General features: G+C 50.1%; 2 protein-coding genes across 4 annotated transcripts; one reads left to right on the forward strand and one right to left on the reverse strand.

Moving 5' to 3' along the window:
* Positions 1-295: 295 nt before the first annotated feature.
* LOC108023346 (bone sialoprotein 2-like) lies at positions 296-4,484 on the reverse strand. Of its 3 annotated transcripts, none has more exons than XM_017092686.3 (2): positions 4,407-4,484; positions 296-1,554 (listed from the first exon to the last, which is right to left on the reverse strand). In XM_017092686.3, exon 2 carries the CDS (start codon positions 999-1,001, stop codon positions 300-302), a length of 702 nt encoding a protein of 233 aa, XP_016948175.1. In that variant the 5' UTR covers positions 1,002-1,554; positions 4,407-4,484; the 3' UTR covers positions 296-299. The 3 variants fall into 3 exon arrangements, with proteins under 3 accessions (XP_016948175.1, XP_043949557.1, XP_043949556.1); XM_044093622.2 differs by lacking the exon at positions 4,407-4,484 and adding an exon at positions 4,059-4,151; XM_044093621.2 differs by lacking the exon at positions 4,407-4,484 and adding an exon at positions 2,879-3,061.
* An 8,619-nt stretch (positions 4,485-13,103) lies between these two features.
* LOC108023239 (transcription factor btd) lies at positions 13,104-16,870 on the forward strand. The gene is made up of 2 exons (XM_017092517.3): positions 13,104-14,296; positions 15,161-16,870. The coding sequence occupies exons 1-2, from the start codon at positions 13,536-13,538 to the stop codon at positions 16,365-16,367; spliced, it is 1,968 nt and encodes a 655-aa protein (XP_016948006.1). The 5' UTR covers positions 13,104-13,535; the 3' UTR covers positions 16,368-16,870.
* The last annotated feature ends 1,642 nt before the right edge of the window (positions 16,871-18,512 follow it).

Below are 18,512 nucleotides of genomic sequence, written 5' to 3' on the forward strand. Positions count from 1 at the left end.
GTGTTCCGAGTTCGCTTGCTCGCGGGCTTTCGACACGGAATAGTTTGTGAGTCTGTCTGGTTTCGGGTTCGTTCTGATAGTCCGACCCCGTTGAAAGGCAGTCGAATTGTGATTCAGGGCTCTGACAAGGAGCCGGGCCGCTGCTCTTCTTGGCTCTTTGACAGTTGTTGCACAGGTTGCCAGGGGATTGGCTTCGAGTTCAGTGTTTTACAAGGCTTGGGCTGCTGTTTTCTTTTCTGTTTCGCTTGACACTTTGCAACACGGGGCACACGCACAATACACAACACACAAAGAGGCACTCAAAAGGCGTGGCTGGCGAGGATTGGGATTTGGTATTGGTGTCGGTGCTCGGGGATCCTGCACTTGCTAGAGGAGGTGCTCGCTGCTGTCGCCGCTGTTGTCGCTGAGGTGTTTGTTGCTGAGGATGAGGCTGCTCCAGAGGGGGGTTGCCGCTGCAACGAGAGCAACAACGTCGCCGGCGCTATCGTCACCGCGACGTCACCTGGCGGAGATTGGGCTGGCGATGGGGACCACCACCGCGGCGCTGCTGTCGTCGTCGCTCCCGCACCCACTCCACTTGCTCCTGCTCCTGCTGCTGCTGCTGCTCCTGCGCCTGCTTCCCTTTCGCCTTCCTCGTCTGCCGCTCCCGCTGATCCTGGAGGACCGCGCAGCCACCACCGCCTCCTCGTTGCGGAGCCGTTGAGATCGTTGTCGTTGTCGCCGCCACTGGCGCGTTGGCCAGCAGACAACTGCTCCACCTGCTCCTGGCGCGCCTCCTGCTCCTGCTCCGTCTCCGCCGCCTTCCGCTGGTGCTCCTCCTCCTGCCGCTCGGCCTGTGCGGTTGTGGCTTCTTCTTCTACAACTCCTAGCTGCAGTTTGTTGTGGCTGCCGTCGCTGTCGCTGCCGCTGCTGCTGCTGCCGTCGTTGTTCTTGTTGTTGCTGTTACCGTAGTTGTTGTTGCAATTGTTGTTTGTCGAACAGCAGCAGACACACGCGTGCATTTTGTGTTGTTGGGCCCCGAAAACACCAAAAGTTGACCTTGGCTGGGCGGCTCGTTGTTGTTGTTGTTGTTGCTTGCTTGTTGTTTGTTGTCTGTTGTTGGCTTGTCCGCTTGTTTGTTGTTGCCTGCCTGCCTCCACTGAACGAAAATGAACGGTTGTTGCTTTGCCTGCTTCTCTCTCTTCTCACTCTTCCTCTTCTCTTGCAATCCGCCTTATTCCGCTTTCGTTCATCTTTACTCTGCTGTTTTGTTTTTGGCGGCTTTTTCGGCTCCGCTCTTCCTCACGTGCACATAATATATTTACTATATATTACATATGCTGTGTGTATTATTACAATTTACTTTTTATCTGCACTTGATTCGCTTTTCATTTACAATTAAAAAGGGGAAACTAAGCAATTCACATTCTTGGCTGTTGTTGTTGTTGGGTTTGTTGTGTTTCGGTTGTTCTTGTTGTTGTTGTTTTTATTGTTGCTGGCGCTGCTGCTTCTGTTGTTTCTGTTGCTGCCGCTGTTGTTAATGCCGCCGTTTGCCGCTCGAACATTGCACATTAACTGTGGACGCACAAGAATAAAAACAAAGCCTATTAGATTCCTGGAACGACTGGGCCGCGCCGCGCACAGACCGAAAGCAATATTTATTTATTATTTTTTAGCCGCGCGCGAGTGGTCAGCGAAACCGAGGGGAAAAGGGAAACGAAACGAAACTGAATGCAGCGAGACGGGACAGAGACGGTGGAAGTCTCGCTGCACTCTCTGCGCCGCTTGACGACCACTCGCTCTCGCCGCCGCTCTCAATCGCGGTCTCTCACTCTCCGCTCTCCACTGTTCTTGTCTCGCAATTTATTCGCCAATACTGTGCGCTGTACTCGCTACTCTGCCCGCAGACGTGTGGACGTGTGTGTTGGCCTCTCGCTCTGCTGGCGCACACACCACGAAAATGAAAATAATAAAATTTATTTTGCCGCCAGTTCACAAAAGTGAATCAGCTGCCAGCGCTGGCCAAATGACGCCTTAAAATGGGCACCCAAAATCCCAAGTCCAGAAAAATTAGGAAAACGGAGGGAAAAATCGACCGGAGGGGTGCTCGAAAGCAGCGCAAGAGCAGAGGAAAAAATGAAACAGGAACAACGGCCGGCGCGCCTGTCACTAGCAGGCCAGCCTACATTCGGAATGGCCGAAAAAGTGGCCGTATTTTGATTTTGCTTCCGCGTTCGAGCGGCCATCATATGAAATTCAATTTAATAAGGCGGCGAGTGGCCGTGGCGAGTGGGGTGCGAGCGGGACGACAGTAGAGCGCTCTAGTGGGGCTGGCTGACAAAAGCTTTCACACACGCACGCAGGCACGCACACACACATTGGGGCCAACGTTTTCACCACACAGTTACACACACGCGCACACACTGGCGCACCGTAAACAGCGAGTTCGTGCCAGAGCGAGCACGAGTCCGAGAGAGAAAGCGCGCGCTGGTATTGGTGCCGAGCGGCATTGGTGTGCATACACACACGACGGGTAAGCGGCAACGAGTGCGAGGAGCATTGGAAAAAGAAAGAAAAACAGACGACCAGAAATATATTCCATTTTTTTCTGTGTTCGCTCGTCGTTTTCGTTTCGTTTTCTTCTTCACGTCGTTTCAAAGTTTCTATTGCAGAAATTTTTTTGTGTTGTCTCCGCCAGAGCGTTTTTGATTTTTCCCGGCCCGCACAAAAATCGCAAAATTATTTCGAGCAAATACGAAATTCGAGAAAATGTCGTAGAAAATTTGAAAAAATTTCCGGCCGAATTTCGGCCGGTTTTCCATTTTTTACAACACAACCGATTGCCACGCACTAAATTTCTAAATATTCTGTGGAATTTTGCCGAATTTCGGTTTTTTACCATATATTTTTCACATTTTCCGGCGATTTTACAAAAATCCCACAAACTTTTTCGCAACACTAAAACAAAAAAATTTCAGTCCGCTTGTGTTAATCGTTCTCCGAGCCAAAAATGTTTTTGCTTCAGTGTGACCGCGGCTGGCCGTTCAAATACACCACCGAGCACGGAAATACACTAAAATTGACTGTGCGACACAACACGCGAGTGGCCTCTCGTCGCTCTCGCTGCTCTCGCACGCTGTTGGGCCGCTGCTCGCGGCCTGTTACGGCCCGCAATCCGTACAAATGCCGCTGTTAGCGCGCTGTTGGCGCCGTAACAGCTGTTAGCCGCCTGTGCAGCGCCTGTTCCGCTCTCGGCTCTCGCTCTGCGCGGCGGCGAGTCCGCTCCCGCCACGCGCTCTCCGAGAGTCGATACGCACACACCCGCACACGTATGGCGCGCCAGATAACGGAGCAGCGAGTGCAGAGATGAGCCCTGCTCACCGGTGACACGCACGGCGGTATTTTTATGAGGCCGCAGTCACTGCTTGGGTCACGTTAATTGCGCACAAAGGAGGCATTGCAAATGGGAAAAAGGGGGAAAAAAATAAAGTCCACATTGGAAACTGTTGGAAGAGGTGTTCTGGTTACTAGTTTTCCTACTTAGCGGTATGGAAGCTTGAATTATAGCTTTATTTCGCCTAATGTTGATAAAAAAAGATTAAAGATTTACCAAGAATCTGACATAAAATATATAACCTATAGACAAACAAAATTGAAAAAAAAAAACAGCACATTAAATAAAACCTCCTGTTGAACTAAGAACAAGCATTTTGTAAAGTAACGTTTTTCACCGCCGAGTCACGAAAGTAATCTAGCACTGTCGCTGCGCATCTCCGATGGGTGCAGTGCGAGCGTGTTTTCCGCTGGCTCTCGCCGCCGGAGAGCGCGAGCGAGAGAGGGGCAAGCCGAAAATCAGCCGCCGCAGGATAACACTATCGTCGTCCTTGTCCGACGAACCGGTGGCCATGCAAACAACGCACAGAACAAATTAGTTTTCAAATTGTTCAATAAATGCCCCACTGGCCGCTTGACTCCCCCTTTTGCCGGCGGAACTCTTGCGTTTTTTGGGCCCGCTCTCCACTTCCACTTTCCCAGCACTTTTTCGATTTTCGCGCGCTGTCGAATACGTATTTATTTACAATTTTTTTGTTAGCGGCCGCCGTTGTTTGTTGCACATACACAACGCAACACGCACACACACTGGGCTCCGACACACTGGCGCACGCACACCGACACGTTGTCACCGAAACGAGCGGGACGGCAGCACGGCTGGCTGGCGCTGGGTGCACGAGTGTGAGCGAGACGGCGCGAACGAGATCCAGCGAGTCGGGCCAGCGAGTCGGCGAGAGATGACTCTCCTCTGCGATTGGGAATAATGCCCGACTTTTACACTAGATGCGCTGGCTCTGGTTGTTTAACTATGCTATTTTCCTCGGCACACGGCCCATCGGCGGCTCTAAGTCCGCCGCCAGGCACGCCACACCAACCGATAGTTCTGATCCAACGCCACTGCTGCGCCTCGCGTGTACAATTTGCGCCAATTTTCCCCCCTTTCTCGTCTTTTCCGCCGCTCCTCTCTTCCTCTTCTCCCGCTGCGGCCCAGTGCTGCCCCTTTGGCTAGTTTGTAGCTGAGGGGCGCAGGCCTTAGTTGGCGGGTATGCCGCCTTTTCCTTTATTTTTTTCGTTTTTATTTTTTATGCGCGCAGATTTAATTAAAATGTGTAATTAATTAATTTACGATAGCCACACTCTCAGACACCACCTCTTCAGTTTCTAAATGGGCTTTCTATACAGTTTCGGCGAGTGAGCTGTTCAAATACTTTTCTTTGAAATTTTACTATTTCTATGAAAAACATTATGTTTTTGGGTATAATATAGGTTAAGAATTTGTTTTAAGTCATTTCTTGGAAATGAATAATTTTTGTCGCTTCCGGACATTCCGAAATGCCACCTCTTGAGAACAAGGAAATTTAAAAGCTAATTTGGATTTGGTTAATTTTGATAGTTTGGGCCAAATAGAATTGTAAGCGCTTTACGTGCGTTTAATTATTTTATTTACAGCTTACAAATTCACAAATACAACAACTTACTCATCATGTTCATATTTTGTTGGATAAATAAAAAACGCCTTAAATAAAGGTTGTAAGACTATTTAAAAAACAAACATACTGAGTAGCAAAAATTGTTAATTCTTGAACATTTTAAGGCATACAATTTATGTTGGGACTTACTTCTTACAACTGGTAGGCTCAAGTTCAGATTGTAAGATATTTAACTTAAATAAATTGTCTCAGATTTATAAATACTTTTCACCACTTGTGTGGTGAATAGTTTAAAATGGCCGCCAACAGTGTTGCAAAGGCCAAAATGTTGCTTATCAGTGCCACTCACCATCGTTAGCGGATGCATCATACCGCGTGGGAGTAAGCATCCGCTAGGCCAGCTTCTGTCCTTGCTAGATCAGGTTGGCGCATCGGCTAGGGCAGGTGGGTTTACCTGCTAGCCGCATTTAAATCATTTTTAAACCAGTTTTTAATTTTAAGATAAATATTTCTAAACTAAATTCATGTTCCTATTAAGACAATGGCGCAAATTCAGTTACTTTTTTTAATTGAACCCTATTGATGTTCTTTATAAGCCCACGTTTCATCAACGGTTGTTTGGAATTAAAAAATAATTCTTTTCATTTTTCTAAAAACACGAATTCCCAAACCAAAAAATAGTCAATTTCAGAGGTTAATGACCATTAATCATCATTAATCATCAATATCTCTCAGTTTATTTTACGGTTTTTAAAATGTTTTGCCCGCTGAGTTGTGCTTGTTGTACTAAATTAAAAAACATTTACAATTTTCCATTTAGGCAAAAGCAATACAGGAGTTTTTTCGCGATCTAGGAAGCCATGGAATCCGAACTGAGAAATGTCAGGGCCTAGGTGCGACACGGCCCCATGCTCCCCACTCCCTCCACAAAGGTCAGACTACAAACTTCTCACTCCCAGTACTCCCAAAAAGGCCGGACTTAAAACCCGTGAACTCCACCTTACTTCGATATGGCGCCCAGTTACAAAAGGTTGCGCAACAGAGACGTTGCCTACACACCGCCCGCGAAGCGAGCGCGCCGGAACCCGACACCAGGGGCGCCGCGGACTTCGCGAACTCCAGGAACTCGCAGAACTTCGGTAACTGCGGCATCCTCGGGAACTTCAGGAACTGCGGGAACCTCCGCAGCTCGGCGAACCCCTCGAACCCCGCGAAATCCGCAAACTTCCCGGACTTCGCGAACTATCGCCCCTCCGGTGGCGCTTGTTCTGGAGAATCCCGTCGCGGATCCCCTTGAAGGCCGCGGGGCCCCGGAGGATGAAGCCCAGAACCCCAGGCCCCAGGACGGTGCTCCAGCTGTGCCTGGTACCGATAGCGTGTCGCTGTCTGAGTCCTCGGGAGACGAAGACAACCCCTCCGGAGCCAGGGAAGTCATGGTCGTCGTCCACTCCGTCCCAGAGGGTGTCGACCCACAGAGCGACTGGGCACCTGGCCGGGACGCCCCGTCCCTCGAGAGCTTGGACTAAGCCGGATAAACACAAGTTAAGTTTTGTTTTTAGTGTTATCATTTGCCGAAAATCGAAAGATGGGCCATCGGGGAGTGTGGATCTAAACGCTAGATGCCAATATTTTCGATTTGGACAAAGCGAGCCAACAGCCTGCGACGCACTATCTGCAGATCCCAAGGAGTGGCCCAGAGTTCTTAAATTCCTGTTTCCAAACTTTATATTTCCGAAGTTATTTCATTACTGGCTGCAGAACGGCGAACTCCGGCGAAGCGTTCTCGATTTCTCGCACAGGTCGATCGCCCTTTGAACCTGTTGTGCCGACCCGCCCGGCGCAGGACAATGGAGCAGCGGCGGCTTCTAAGGCATCAAAAGAGCAGCGCCTCGCAATTTGGGAGCGGACCAATTAGTTGTCCTTTGTCCCGGCACCTTTGTCGCCGGATTTCGCAAGCCCGGCGAAATCACATCGGTTTTCCCAGGCCTTCCCGCACCCTGCCACCGTTTCGGGGTGCGAGGAGTCCTGTTTCGGGCCGGAGGATCCTTTTGTGTCTTCCACCACTCCGAGCCCGAGCCCGAGCCGAGGGGCAGCGCAGCGGGGCGTGCGGTGCGCAGGTCTGAGGAGCGGTCGCCGCGGGGCGCCCGCTGATGATCACTTCGACACCCCATTCGTGCGGCGGCTCCTTGCCTCTGCGCTCCGTTCCGCCGGCCAGCTCCTGTTCCCCTGCACTGCCCGCTCCTGGTCTTGTGTTCGAGCGAAAATTGAGAGAAAAATAAATGGAAATTTGAGGACGGCTAGTCAAAATCAAATCTTATTAGCAAACATGCGAAAAAATTGCTTAAAATTTAAAGATAATTCATATTTAAATATACACATATATAAAGTACCATGACTCTGCTTAGGGCTTAAGGATTTCTTCAAAAAACATTTTTTCGTATTTTAAATTCAAATTATTTTTCATTTATGTTTATCCAAAATAATAGTAGCAATGAGAGTATTTTTATTATAAACACTTTCAAGAACATTTTTTAATTTTCAAGAATATTTTTACATTTTCAAGAATATTTTAAAATTTTAAAGAACATTTTTAAATTTTCAACAAACATTTTTAGATTTTCAAGAACATTTAAGAACATTTAAGAACATTTTTAAATTTTAAAGAACATTTTTAATTTTCAAGAACACTTTTAAATTTTCAAGAACATTTTTAATTTTTAAGAACACTTTTAAATTTTCAAGCACATTTTTAATTTTCAAGAACACTTTTAAATTTTCAAGAACATTTTAAAATTTTTGAGACCATTTTTAATTTTCAAGAACACTTTTAAATTTTCAAGAACATTTTTAAATGTTCAAGAACATTTTTAAATTTTCAAGAACATTTAAGAACATTTAAGAACACTTTTAAATTTTCAAGAACGTCTTTTAAATACGATGAAAAATGCACCTGAAACACCTGTCTTTAGGCCTAGTGAATGTATTTTTTATGTACATTATTTGTAGTCATTTTATCAGGGAAATAATCGAACTCATTCGCCTGGCACATTCATTTTCGATAAATATTTTTATCACAACGTGCAGGAGTTTCTTGCAGTGCGGCAACAAGTGTCTCGGCCAGCAATTCGGTTCGGTGTGCCGGGGATTTCCCGGAAAGTGTTGGAACCCCTTGTTTCGGCGCTCTTTCTTCGCTCCCGCCCCACCCCTGCTAGGGCTGTAAATCGATGCTGTTGCCATTTTCAGTGCAAAACGGCCGGGCAGAGCTCTAATATCTTGTTCGCGGCTCGGTCCCCCGCCCCAGCCACACGCTCCGTCACAGGGAAACGCGCGGAGGGTAGTATTTATTACTGAAATTAAAATTTATTGTTCGCCGCCATTGTCTCTGGGCGACTGTGTTTTTTGCATCGTTGCCGCTTGATTAGAGAATTCGGTGGAAGGCCAGGGCAGCGGAGATCCAGCGATCCAGCGATCCAGAGCCCGAGACCGATCCAAGCCGACTGCGATCCCGCGGAGGGCCGCAAGTGCGCCCCGAAAGGTCAAGGGGCGCGGCTCGACCTTGCGACGCGGCCGAGGATTGCGCAATCTGTCGTCGGACAGGCTGAAGGGTGGAGGGCGTCGCCTGGACCTGCTCGGAGGAACTCCCTGCCACCTGTTGCACCTCGTGGATGAGGCCAGTGAGGATTGAAAATAATATTTTCTATTATAATTTAATACAGCATTATTGGGACGATGCAAGGAGTAATTATCTCAAATTCAATAATATCAAACATGCATTTTAGACTGTGATATAGGGGATATGGGGATAGATGGAAAGTGCCACTATCTCAAAGATTCTCTTCACAGATGAACAAAAATAGTACTAATATGGGATGGGTTTGAAATGGTGACGAGAGCATTTGGGATTGGGTATTATATGTATATATTATTTGGGTATTATAGCAAAGGACAGCGATTAGCAGGGCTGCAAGGCCCAGATCAACTGCGGCGACAGTCGGCGGTTGTGCAGAAGTCAAAGATAGATGGGCCCCGGCAGCAGGGCATTCGAGGTGCCCGAAGTCAATTGGCGAAAAAACCCCGGAGATTCATCTAATCTACGGCGAAGAACGGCCGAAGAGGCTAGAAAGGCCAAATATTTGCAGACACTGAAAGGATTTAGATGCGAAAATCCCCATAAATCCAATTAACACAAATCTGCATAACGGGTTGAGGCTGCGGGTCCTGCGGCAGGGGAAGGATTACCACCCCGGCGAGCAGCGATTCAATTGAATACTTTCCTGCCCTCCGGCCTACCTGGCCCTCTCCTCCGGATTACCGCAGACGGTGCCTTGACTTTTCCTGCTAAGCGATCGTAAAACGTGGATTATGCATTTATGGCACCCCGCGGCAGCCCCGAAACCGCCCAGCCACCCACCGCCCACCGCCCACAGGCCCTTTGGTCAAGGTGTGCGGTTTAATCCGAGACCACCAAAACCCGTTGGCAGAGCCATATAGCTGCACCGGGGGAAAATGCGGGTGATTCCTCTGGTCACAAGGCGCCATAACACTGCGCATGAAGTCAACTACTATATAATAGTTTATAAGACATGTTTTTATATAGAAAGAATTTGTTTTAAAGAAATAAATTTTATGTTTTCAATATTAGAAGTTTTGTTATTACATAAAAAACGTTGTTTGCATTTAATTTGCTTAAGTTACTACTGAGGAATGCCAAAATAAAAACTAGCTTAGAACACTTTCAAAAACTTGGTTGAGCTATAAACATTTTTTAATATCAGTAATAAATACCATATCAATAATTTAATATCAGTTAAAACAGTTAAACTGTACACACTCAAATCCTAGGTACTAATGTGCATACTTGGAAGGCATGAAGCACCGCCTTTCTCTGAGTGTACGAAGCCAGAGGGTGTCGCACTGATCTGCCGGGGATCGAGAATCAATAATTACGATTCAGGCGTAACCGAGTCGGGGGCTAGGTAGCACAACACGCCGGGATTATCCTGGACGGTTCCCGGCTGCCCGCTCGCGGGATTAGAGGCGATCCAGCGAGAAATCCCGCGGATGAGGAGCTTTGATGCGGCGAAGTCAAAACTTTTCCAGCTTAGGCCCGGCTTAGGGCCGCTACCTGGCCCGGGCCGGTGCTGGCCTCCGGTCTCCGCCTTGTTTGGTGGGCTCGTCGCGGCTAATCAATTGATTATCGCCTTGGATGGGCACGGCTGCGAGCGGCTCTGAGCGGCTCTGGTGGGGACGAGGGCTTGGCTGTGTTTGTGTGGACTAGGGAGGAGGATTGCAGGGAGTCGCTTCCTCACAAGATTAGCACTCGTTTGCACAATATTTGGAGATTTACAGATCACTGGCCTCTCGATCTGGTTCCGATCCGAGGGAGGGGGTTGTGAGATGAGCTGACGCATTTTGAGATATTTTTGAAGGCTTGCAGACCACATGTAGCCCTAGATCTCTCAAGGTTTCCCCTATTTGATTGGTATATCTGCCTACTGCTTATAGAGATTACTCTTGTCCGATTCAGTTGGGATCTCAAGAGTAAGCGAGGGGTTTACTAAGATCTAAGTACCTCATTTAAGGCTTTTCCCTGGTTCTCAAATACCCGACATTACCACGTTCTTATCCCAAAGAGTACTTTATACATCATTCATACATACTATCTTTTTTGCATAACTCGAACTCCCTCTAAGGCCTTTGTACATACTACTCCCCCCTGAAAAGCATTACCAAGCGATTCCCCAACCTCATTTGACCTAGTGGAACCAAGAGTGGGCGGCTCCTGGGGGGCGGTGGCTGTAGATAGGGACAGTGGGAACTTTCCTTGCCGTGGCTGCCGACTCTTGCTAATTGATTATGCGGCGGCGCTGTGCCCAAGGACAAGAACGAGAGGAAGAAACCGCAGAGGAAGAACAGGAGCAAGGACAAGGAGAAGTCCCTGGCAGGGAGGGGCTGGGCGGGCGCAGGCAGACGGTCTTCAAGTCTAGTTGACTTCACCAGTGTCATAAATCTTCGGTAGCCAAGGGAGCCAGGGGAGGCGGGTGGGCAGGGGCAGGGAGAAGCGGGCAGGAGGGGACCACCGAGGCTCCTTGTTGTTGCGCGCCTCAATATAATTGTATCTTCCGTTTCATTTCACGTTGCCCGGGAGTCCCAGTAGCATACCCAGCAGAGCCCAAGCTGGGTATATGGGGCTGGAGTGGATTAAAAAGGAATGTTTAAGTATTTATTGGGGTTCCATCCCATGACATTGAAGGGAGATAATAAGTTTTCTTTATTGAAAAACCATCCGCGTAGACGGAACACTTGGGATACAGAAGGATTTATCACGACTTGATGTCATACCAAATTTCGCAACAATCGAAAAATCTTTATAATACGATTTACCTCGAGTGGTTCTTCACACAGACACAATGTTCGCAATGGGGAAATATTTGGGATGCCCAAGTATTTAATCAAAATACATGAGCATACCAATTTCCACATCAGTCGGATCATTTTAAAGACAGTTAAGCAGGAGGATGCAAGTATAAATTAAGGCCAAGCCAGCTTTCCCAGCTATTGAGCAATCCCTAGGATAAGTTATTCATTCAGTTCTAGTTTTCCCGCACAAGCAAAGCTTGAAATGCCGAAATACTTGGGATGCAAGTGTACTTCCTCGCAACACAGGGCCATGCCCAGTTCCATGCCAATCGGGGCATTATAAGAAGAGTTCCTTGCGGTGGCTGACAGCCCCGAGAATCGCCCAACTTTAGGGCTCCCTGGGCCGCCGAGGGGTAGTTGGGAGTCGGGAGTCGGGAGTCGGGAGGCCCTTGGGAGGCATCATTATCTGCTCACAGCAGCAGCAGTCGTAAAACTGGCCGGGCCCACGCTGCGTATGCGTAATAAAAAGACGCCGCGTAATAAGAGGGGGCGCAGAGAGAGAGCGAGAGAGGCAGAGCGCAGGAGAGCGCTGCTGTCTCTCTCGCGTGGTGTTTGGGCAACGCCCCTTTAAATACAGTTATTTCATTGGGCCGCGACCACAAATTTATTAGTTTTTATTGTTATTGTATTGATGTTTGATGCCCGCTCCCCTGCCCGCCCGCCGCTCCTCCTCTCCGCGGGCGCAAATGAAAAATTAAAGCCATTAAGCAGAAATTTTAATTTAATTAAACCGATGAGCCGTGCCTTCCGTCCGCTCACTTTCGTCGAAACAAATTGAAGGGCTGAGGGGCGGGGGATAATGGGGGCTTAAGCAGGTATTCGTGCCCATAAGGAAGGCCTTGCGGTTACGTGGGATGTCTTCTTAAATCTACAAGTAAGCTACTCCCTTCCCACAGAAATTTAAAAAAGAAAGCACTCGCAATGAAAAGAAAGTAAGGGATAGTTTCAGGCACAAAATATATGTTCTAACTAATTAAAATGCTTTTTTATATGTGTTAATAGTTGTATATTAAAAGTATGATTAATTGTTGATAAGCAAAACCTGTTAGTACTTTGTGGGTGGGTATGTAAATGCAAAAAAGTGTAAAATCCCCAAAATATCCAATTTCAAACGTTTAATTTCAACCGGCTCAGCTAAAAATCAACCAAAATAATCCCAAGCCCAGCCCAGCCAAAAGTTCTGAGCCAATCTTTGGCCCACAGAGATGTATCTTAAAGATAGTCCAGCTATTTGTATCTGGACTTAAAGCTTGACCGCGGGTGCAGCAACAACAGCAGCACATGGGCCCGCGAGGCAGCAACAACAACGGCGCGCTCACCCAATTGCTTTGACACACAAAAACGCCCGCGGCGGCAGAAGCAACAACAGCGCCGGGGAGAGAGCCGCGCCGCCGCGGCGAGAAAGAGAGGGCCAGAGAGCGCTGCTCCGGGGACCGGGCCTCGGCAGGCCACGCGAGCGAGCGGGACGAAGAGAGTTGCCCCGAAGGCAGCAAAAAACAACCACCATGCCCGTAGCCACAGAGCGGCGCGAGCGAGAGAGCAGAGCGCGGGCCGCGCGAGAGAGGCTCGGAGGGCGTGCGCCAGAGCAGGCCAGCAGCAGCGCGCCGGCCGCCGCAGCCGCTGCCCCGCTCTCTGCCCGCGCCGCTGCCCGCAGCCAGTGATTCGTTTTGTACGTTGCTAGACTCTCTCGCCGCGTTTTGGAATTCAGTCGACAATCGACGATAATTACCGGTGGTTGTATCACATCACGCGCAGCAGCAGCAGCAGCAAGAAGAGGAAGCAGCAGCAGAGCCACTCGCTCGTTGGATCCATATACCCATATATCCACACCACATACATATTCGCACACATTCGGCGGTACATATGTGCCTGGCGAATTTCGGTCGCCCAATTTGTTTGTGTTTTTTCCGTGCTCGCCACCGCATGTGCCTGCAATTACGAGTGTGCCGCGGCCAAAGACCATAATTACAAACTAAGTGAAAAGCGTGCCATAATTCCGCGAGCGAATCCCCGCCGTGCGCGCGGGCAATGTGCGGAGGTGCTAACGCAGCCCAGTAGCCAGTGCCGAGGACCAGAGCCACGTTTCCACCTCGTCCGGAAAGCAGCCACGGCCAGCAGCCACAGCCACAGCCACAGCCACAGCCAGCCCTCAGCATGATCGACGCGGCCTGCAACTACCTGAATCCCTACGCGCAGCAGCAGCAGGCGCAGCAGCAACAGTCGCAACAGTCGCAACAGCAGCAGCAACAGCAGCAGGCGCAACAGCAGCCGCACCACCTGCACATGCAGCAGGCGCAGCACCAGCTGCACTTGTCGCAGCAGCAGCACATGCAGCACTTGCCGCACCAGCAGCAGGCGCAACAGCAGCAGCAACTGCAGCAGCAACTGCAGCAGCAGCAGCAGCCCCACGACTTCCTCAGCGCCGCCGCCCTGCTGTCCGCCCCCGCGTCCCTGTCCGGCTCCTCGAGCTCCGGCTCCAGTTCCGGCAGCTCGCCGCTCTACGGCCGCTCCGTGGGCAAGCCGGCCATGAAGCTGGAGCTGCCCTACCCGCAGGCCTCCTCCACGGGCACCGCGTCGCCCAACTCCAGCATCCAGTCGGCGCCCTCGTCCGCCTCCGTCTCGCCCAGCATCTTCCCCTCGCCCGCCCAGTCGTTCGCCTCCATCACGGCCAGCCCCTCCACGCCCATCAGCAGCGGCACCCTGGTGCCGCCACCCACCGCGGCGGGCGGAGTGGCGGGAGCAGGAGCAGGAGCGATGGCAGGCTCCACAGCCTCCTCGCCGTCGTCCTCCTCGGCGGCCTCTGCGGCGGCGGCGGCGGCAGCAGCGGCGGCCGCAGCGGCGGACCTGGGAGCAGCCGCGGTCGCCAGCGCCGCCTACGGCTGGAACTCCGCCTACCCCGGACTGGGAGCCCCAAGGTAAATATCCACATGGTACCCCATTAGGTTCCCCTTTTGAAACTGAATGTAGACGGAATAGCTTACCCCAAGTTCACATATGAGGAATTCCAAGGATATCCTTGTAACACCATCGTCAGAGATCAGGGATTAGCTTAGGGGTTCCGTAACTTAAAGATCTTAAATACAGTTGATATTGGTTAAGTTTTCATTTTGTATCACTTGCGAAGGTGGCATAACAAAACAGAGTTCCAAAGATATGGGATCATATTAGATATTCAAATAACAAGTTGGTTAGAGTTCTACTGGTTCCATACCTTAAAGATAGGGTCTATTGAATACAGTTACTATTTGCTAGAGTCCTGTTCTAGGTTACTTTGAGATAGGAGCATCATATCGCATCATATTTTAGTTGGGTTATTTGAAGATCTAAAGATATCTAAGAGTTATCATAGGATGGTTGTGAAACAGTATCTTTATGATATCCAATTAATACCTGAAAGATACCACATATTTTCACAACTCAAGTTAAGTTATGGATACCTTTAAAGTTAGGATCACTTATTATTTCCTATCAGTGAAAATCCTAAAGACGGAATCCTATACACACAATATTTTCGAACATAATTCTAAAAATACACCTCATATAGTCCATCATAAACACAGATCTGATATCCAAGCTGTGAAAATTATAGGTTAATTTGATGTGGGCATCGCTTGTACTGCCTCAAAACGATTTGTTTCTGATGATAGTAATTACAAGGTGATCACAGCTGCTAGTTAAACATTTATAAGTGCTAAAGTGATTAATAGACATTCAGGAAACTAACAGTAGCAAATGATCTCAATGCAGAACTAACCGCTCCCTCCTCCTCGCTCTTCCAGAAGTCAGTTCCCGTACGCCCAGTACGCCTCCGACTACTACGGCAATGCGGTGGGCATGTCCTCCTCGGCGGCCTGGTTCTCGCACCAGGAGCGGCTCTACCAGCCCTGGAGCTCGCAGAGCTATCCCGGCTTCAACTTCGACGACATCGCCTTCCAGACCCAGCTGCAGCGGCGCTCCGTTCGCTGCACGTGCCCCAACTGCACGAACGAGATGAGCGGACTGCCGCCGATCGTGGGGCCGGACGAGCGCGGGCGCAAGCAGCACATCTGCCACATCCCCGGCTGCGAGCGGCTGTACGGCAAGGCGTCCCACCTGAAGACCCACCTGCGGTGGCACACCGGCGAGCGGCCCTTCCTCTGCCTCACCTGCGGCAAGCGCTTCTCCCGCTCCGACGAGCTGCAGCGCCACGGGCGGACGCACACCAACTACCGCCCCTACGCCTGCCCCATCTGCTCCAAGAAGTTCTCGCGCAGCGACCACCTCAGCAAGCACAAGAAGACCCACTTCAAGGACAAGAAGAGCAAGAAGGCCCTGGCCGCCGAGGCCAAGGAGCAGGCTGCCGCGGCGATAAAGCTGGAGAGGAAGGAGAAGAAGGCGGGCAAGCCGCCGCTCACCCCGCCCGTGGAGTTCAAGCAGGAGCAGCCGGAGCAGAGCGGCGCACCGCTGGTCAACTACGCGCCCTACGCGAATCTCTACCAGCAGGCCACCTCCTCCTCCGCCAACGCTCCGCCGCCACCGCCGCCTCTCTTCCAGCAGCCCCATCACCACCATCAGTCGTCGGCGACGACGAGCAGCTACGTGGAGCCCTGGAGCAGCCGTGCCATACAACCAGCCACTACCTCAGCCAGTTCATCCTCGTCCTCCAGCGCCGGATCGCCGGCGGCCGCGGCCGTCGTCTCCGCCACCGGATCGGCAGCTTCCCCGGCCGCCTCCGCCACGGCGGCGCTGGCCCAGCACCACTACGCCGCCCTGGCCATGCAGAGCGAGTCGCAGCTGGCGGCGGAGTACGGCCTGACCATGAGCGGACTGGCCAGCGGCGCCAGCCAGGACTCCAGCTCCAGTTGCCACATGAAGTCCGAGTACGCGGCCAGCTATCCGGCCGACTTTGGAGCCGGCACCGCCGGCTACGGCTACCCGCATCCGCATCCGCATCCGCACCATCACAACGCCTGGGCAGCGGCCTACCACCCGCATGCCACCGCCTAGGAGCCCTAGGAGGGGTTCCCCTTCCCAGATTGTTACACAGTTGAATGTTGAAAAACAAAATGCCATAAGTCCCGAAACCCAGAAGGCAACAAAGCAAGCGTAGAACGAACCTCTAGTGTGTTTTTTTCAGTGTTTATTGTTGATATAAAAATATATGTGAAATTCGAAAAAAAATCGCAGTTACCCCGTAAGACACTATATTATATTGCATACCTACTTAAATATTAACTATATTAACTAGCTCTAGAACTTGAATTTTTTTCCCATTTTTTTTTGCCCAAAACCTAGTTAAGAGAATTTTTTTTGCATGTCTGTACATACATAGATACCATTTTATAAGCCATACCATGTAGAACCCTGGAACCATCTAGTTGTGTACCATAATAATTGTTAATTGTCTTTAAGATAAATTATATACAACAAAAGCAAGGAACAAGGCGACAAACTCCCCATACAACCAATCCTAACAATAAAAAACGAACAAAATTATATCGGAAAACAAAGCCATTCCAGTTTTCATTATTCCGGGGAGCACCCGATCCCGACGCACCCTTGTGCTGGGGTTCATGGGTTCGGTTTTGTTTCGGTTTCGGTTTCGGTTTCGGGGTTGTTTTGATCTCGACCAGGGGTGGTTCGTGCGCATAAAGAGGGACCAGGAAGCTCTCGACTTCCGGCGAACCCGATCTGCTCTGGGTGCGCTGATCTCGGCGGGATTTGGGATTTGAATAATAGGAACTTTCCTAGAGCCGTCGTTATACCTGTCTGCCGAGCCATCGGCCATCGCTATAGAAAAAACATTGCAAAAACATTGTCAACTTTGAACTTCGTTTTGCAAAAGTATCACTGTGGATCTTCGGTACTCATGGGATTCCTCGATGTAATGCTATATGCTATATCTATGCGAAATACATATGTGTACCAAGTTTCATAGCAATCACATGTGGTTTTGGTGATTTCTTTCTTTATATATAGTGAGCATCGTCAACTTCGAACTCCCTTTTTGCAAAGATGGTTGGATCTCATGGGATGGCTTCATGCTATGTTTATGCGAAATACAAAAGTGTTCTAGGTTTCACAACTATCCTGCGAAGTTGATTGATATCCATGGGATTACTTGATGCCATACAAAGTGTCCTGGGTTCCACGACAGTCCTGCGTGGTTCAAGGGAACTGTGTTTCTAAAAATAGTGAAATCCAGTTTGTCTCGCCTTGTCATTTGTAGATCTGCATCAGGTGGCCCTATCTCTCGGCATTTCCAGCTGCTAAATTAATTTAATCTCGTTCCCCCGTTCCCCCGTTCCCCCGAGCGCGCTCCTAGTTCAGCCGGGGATCGTAACTCAGAACGGGCGCATATTCAGTCTGAAGGCAGCCAATGAGAGTCAATTTAGCCCCTCCGACTATCCCACTGTGGCCAGCCCAACATGAGTTGCCCACAGAGGGCTTGTAATTAAATGGGAGACTCTTTGGCCCGGCCAGGGAGGCACCAAAAGCAATGATGGCGTGAAGATTGGCAATCGAGTCGCCGGAGAGGAGATCGGTCCAATCCGATCCGCCGTGGAGCGGTGCAGATAGCGCTGCCGATCGATTGCGGCCAATATAAAATATTGATTTATGCTGCCCTGCCCGGGCATCAATCAATTTTCAAGTTGAGTGAGCGCCAAGCCCCCGAACGCGCCACGCCCCCGGCTGGGGCCGACTCCTCGCCCCATCCCTGGGCTACCCGGTTCCCCCATCCCCCATCCCCGATCCCCGATCCCCCGATGCAGCTGTGCAGCGGTTGACAACCGCAGCTCGGCTGGGATTGGGCGAGGGCCCGGCGTAGACGGAAAGCCGGGGCAGAGCCCCTCCATAGAGAAGCGGAGGGTGCGATGGGGCAGCCCAACAACTTCACACGCACGTTAATCATACGCCGCGTTGGCCGCGTTAAGTCCCCAAGCCCCGGAACCCTTTCGCCCCCACCACCTCTGCGGGGCGCTCCACTAAATGGCAAACAAAATCTGATTGATTTATAACTGAAGGCTGCGGTCAGCGAGGAGGATAAAGCATACCCAAAGGGAAAAGTCTCGAAATAAGAAATGCAAGAAGTATTTCGAGAAATACAAAATATAAAATCTCGCAGCTTAATGATGATAAATGATGATGTTA

Source organism: Drosophila biarmipes, chromosome X (assembly GCF_025231255.1).
Source record: "Drosophila biarmipes strain raj3 chromosome X, RU_DBia_V1.1, whole genome shotgun sequence".
NCBI lineage: Eukaryota > Metazoa > Arthropoda > Insecta > Diptera > Drosophilidae > Drosophila > Drosophila biarmipes.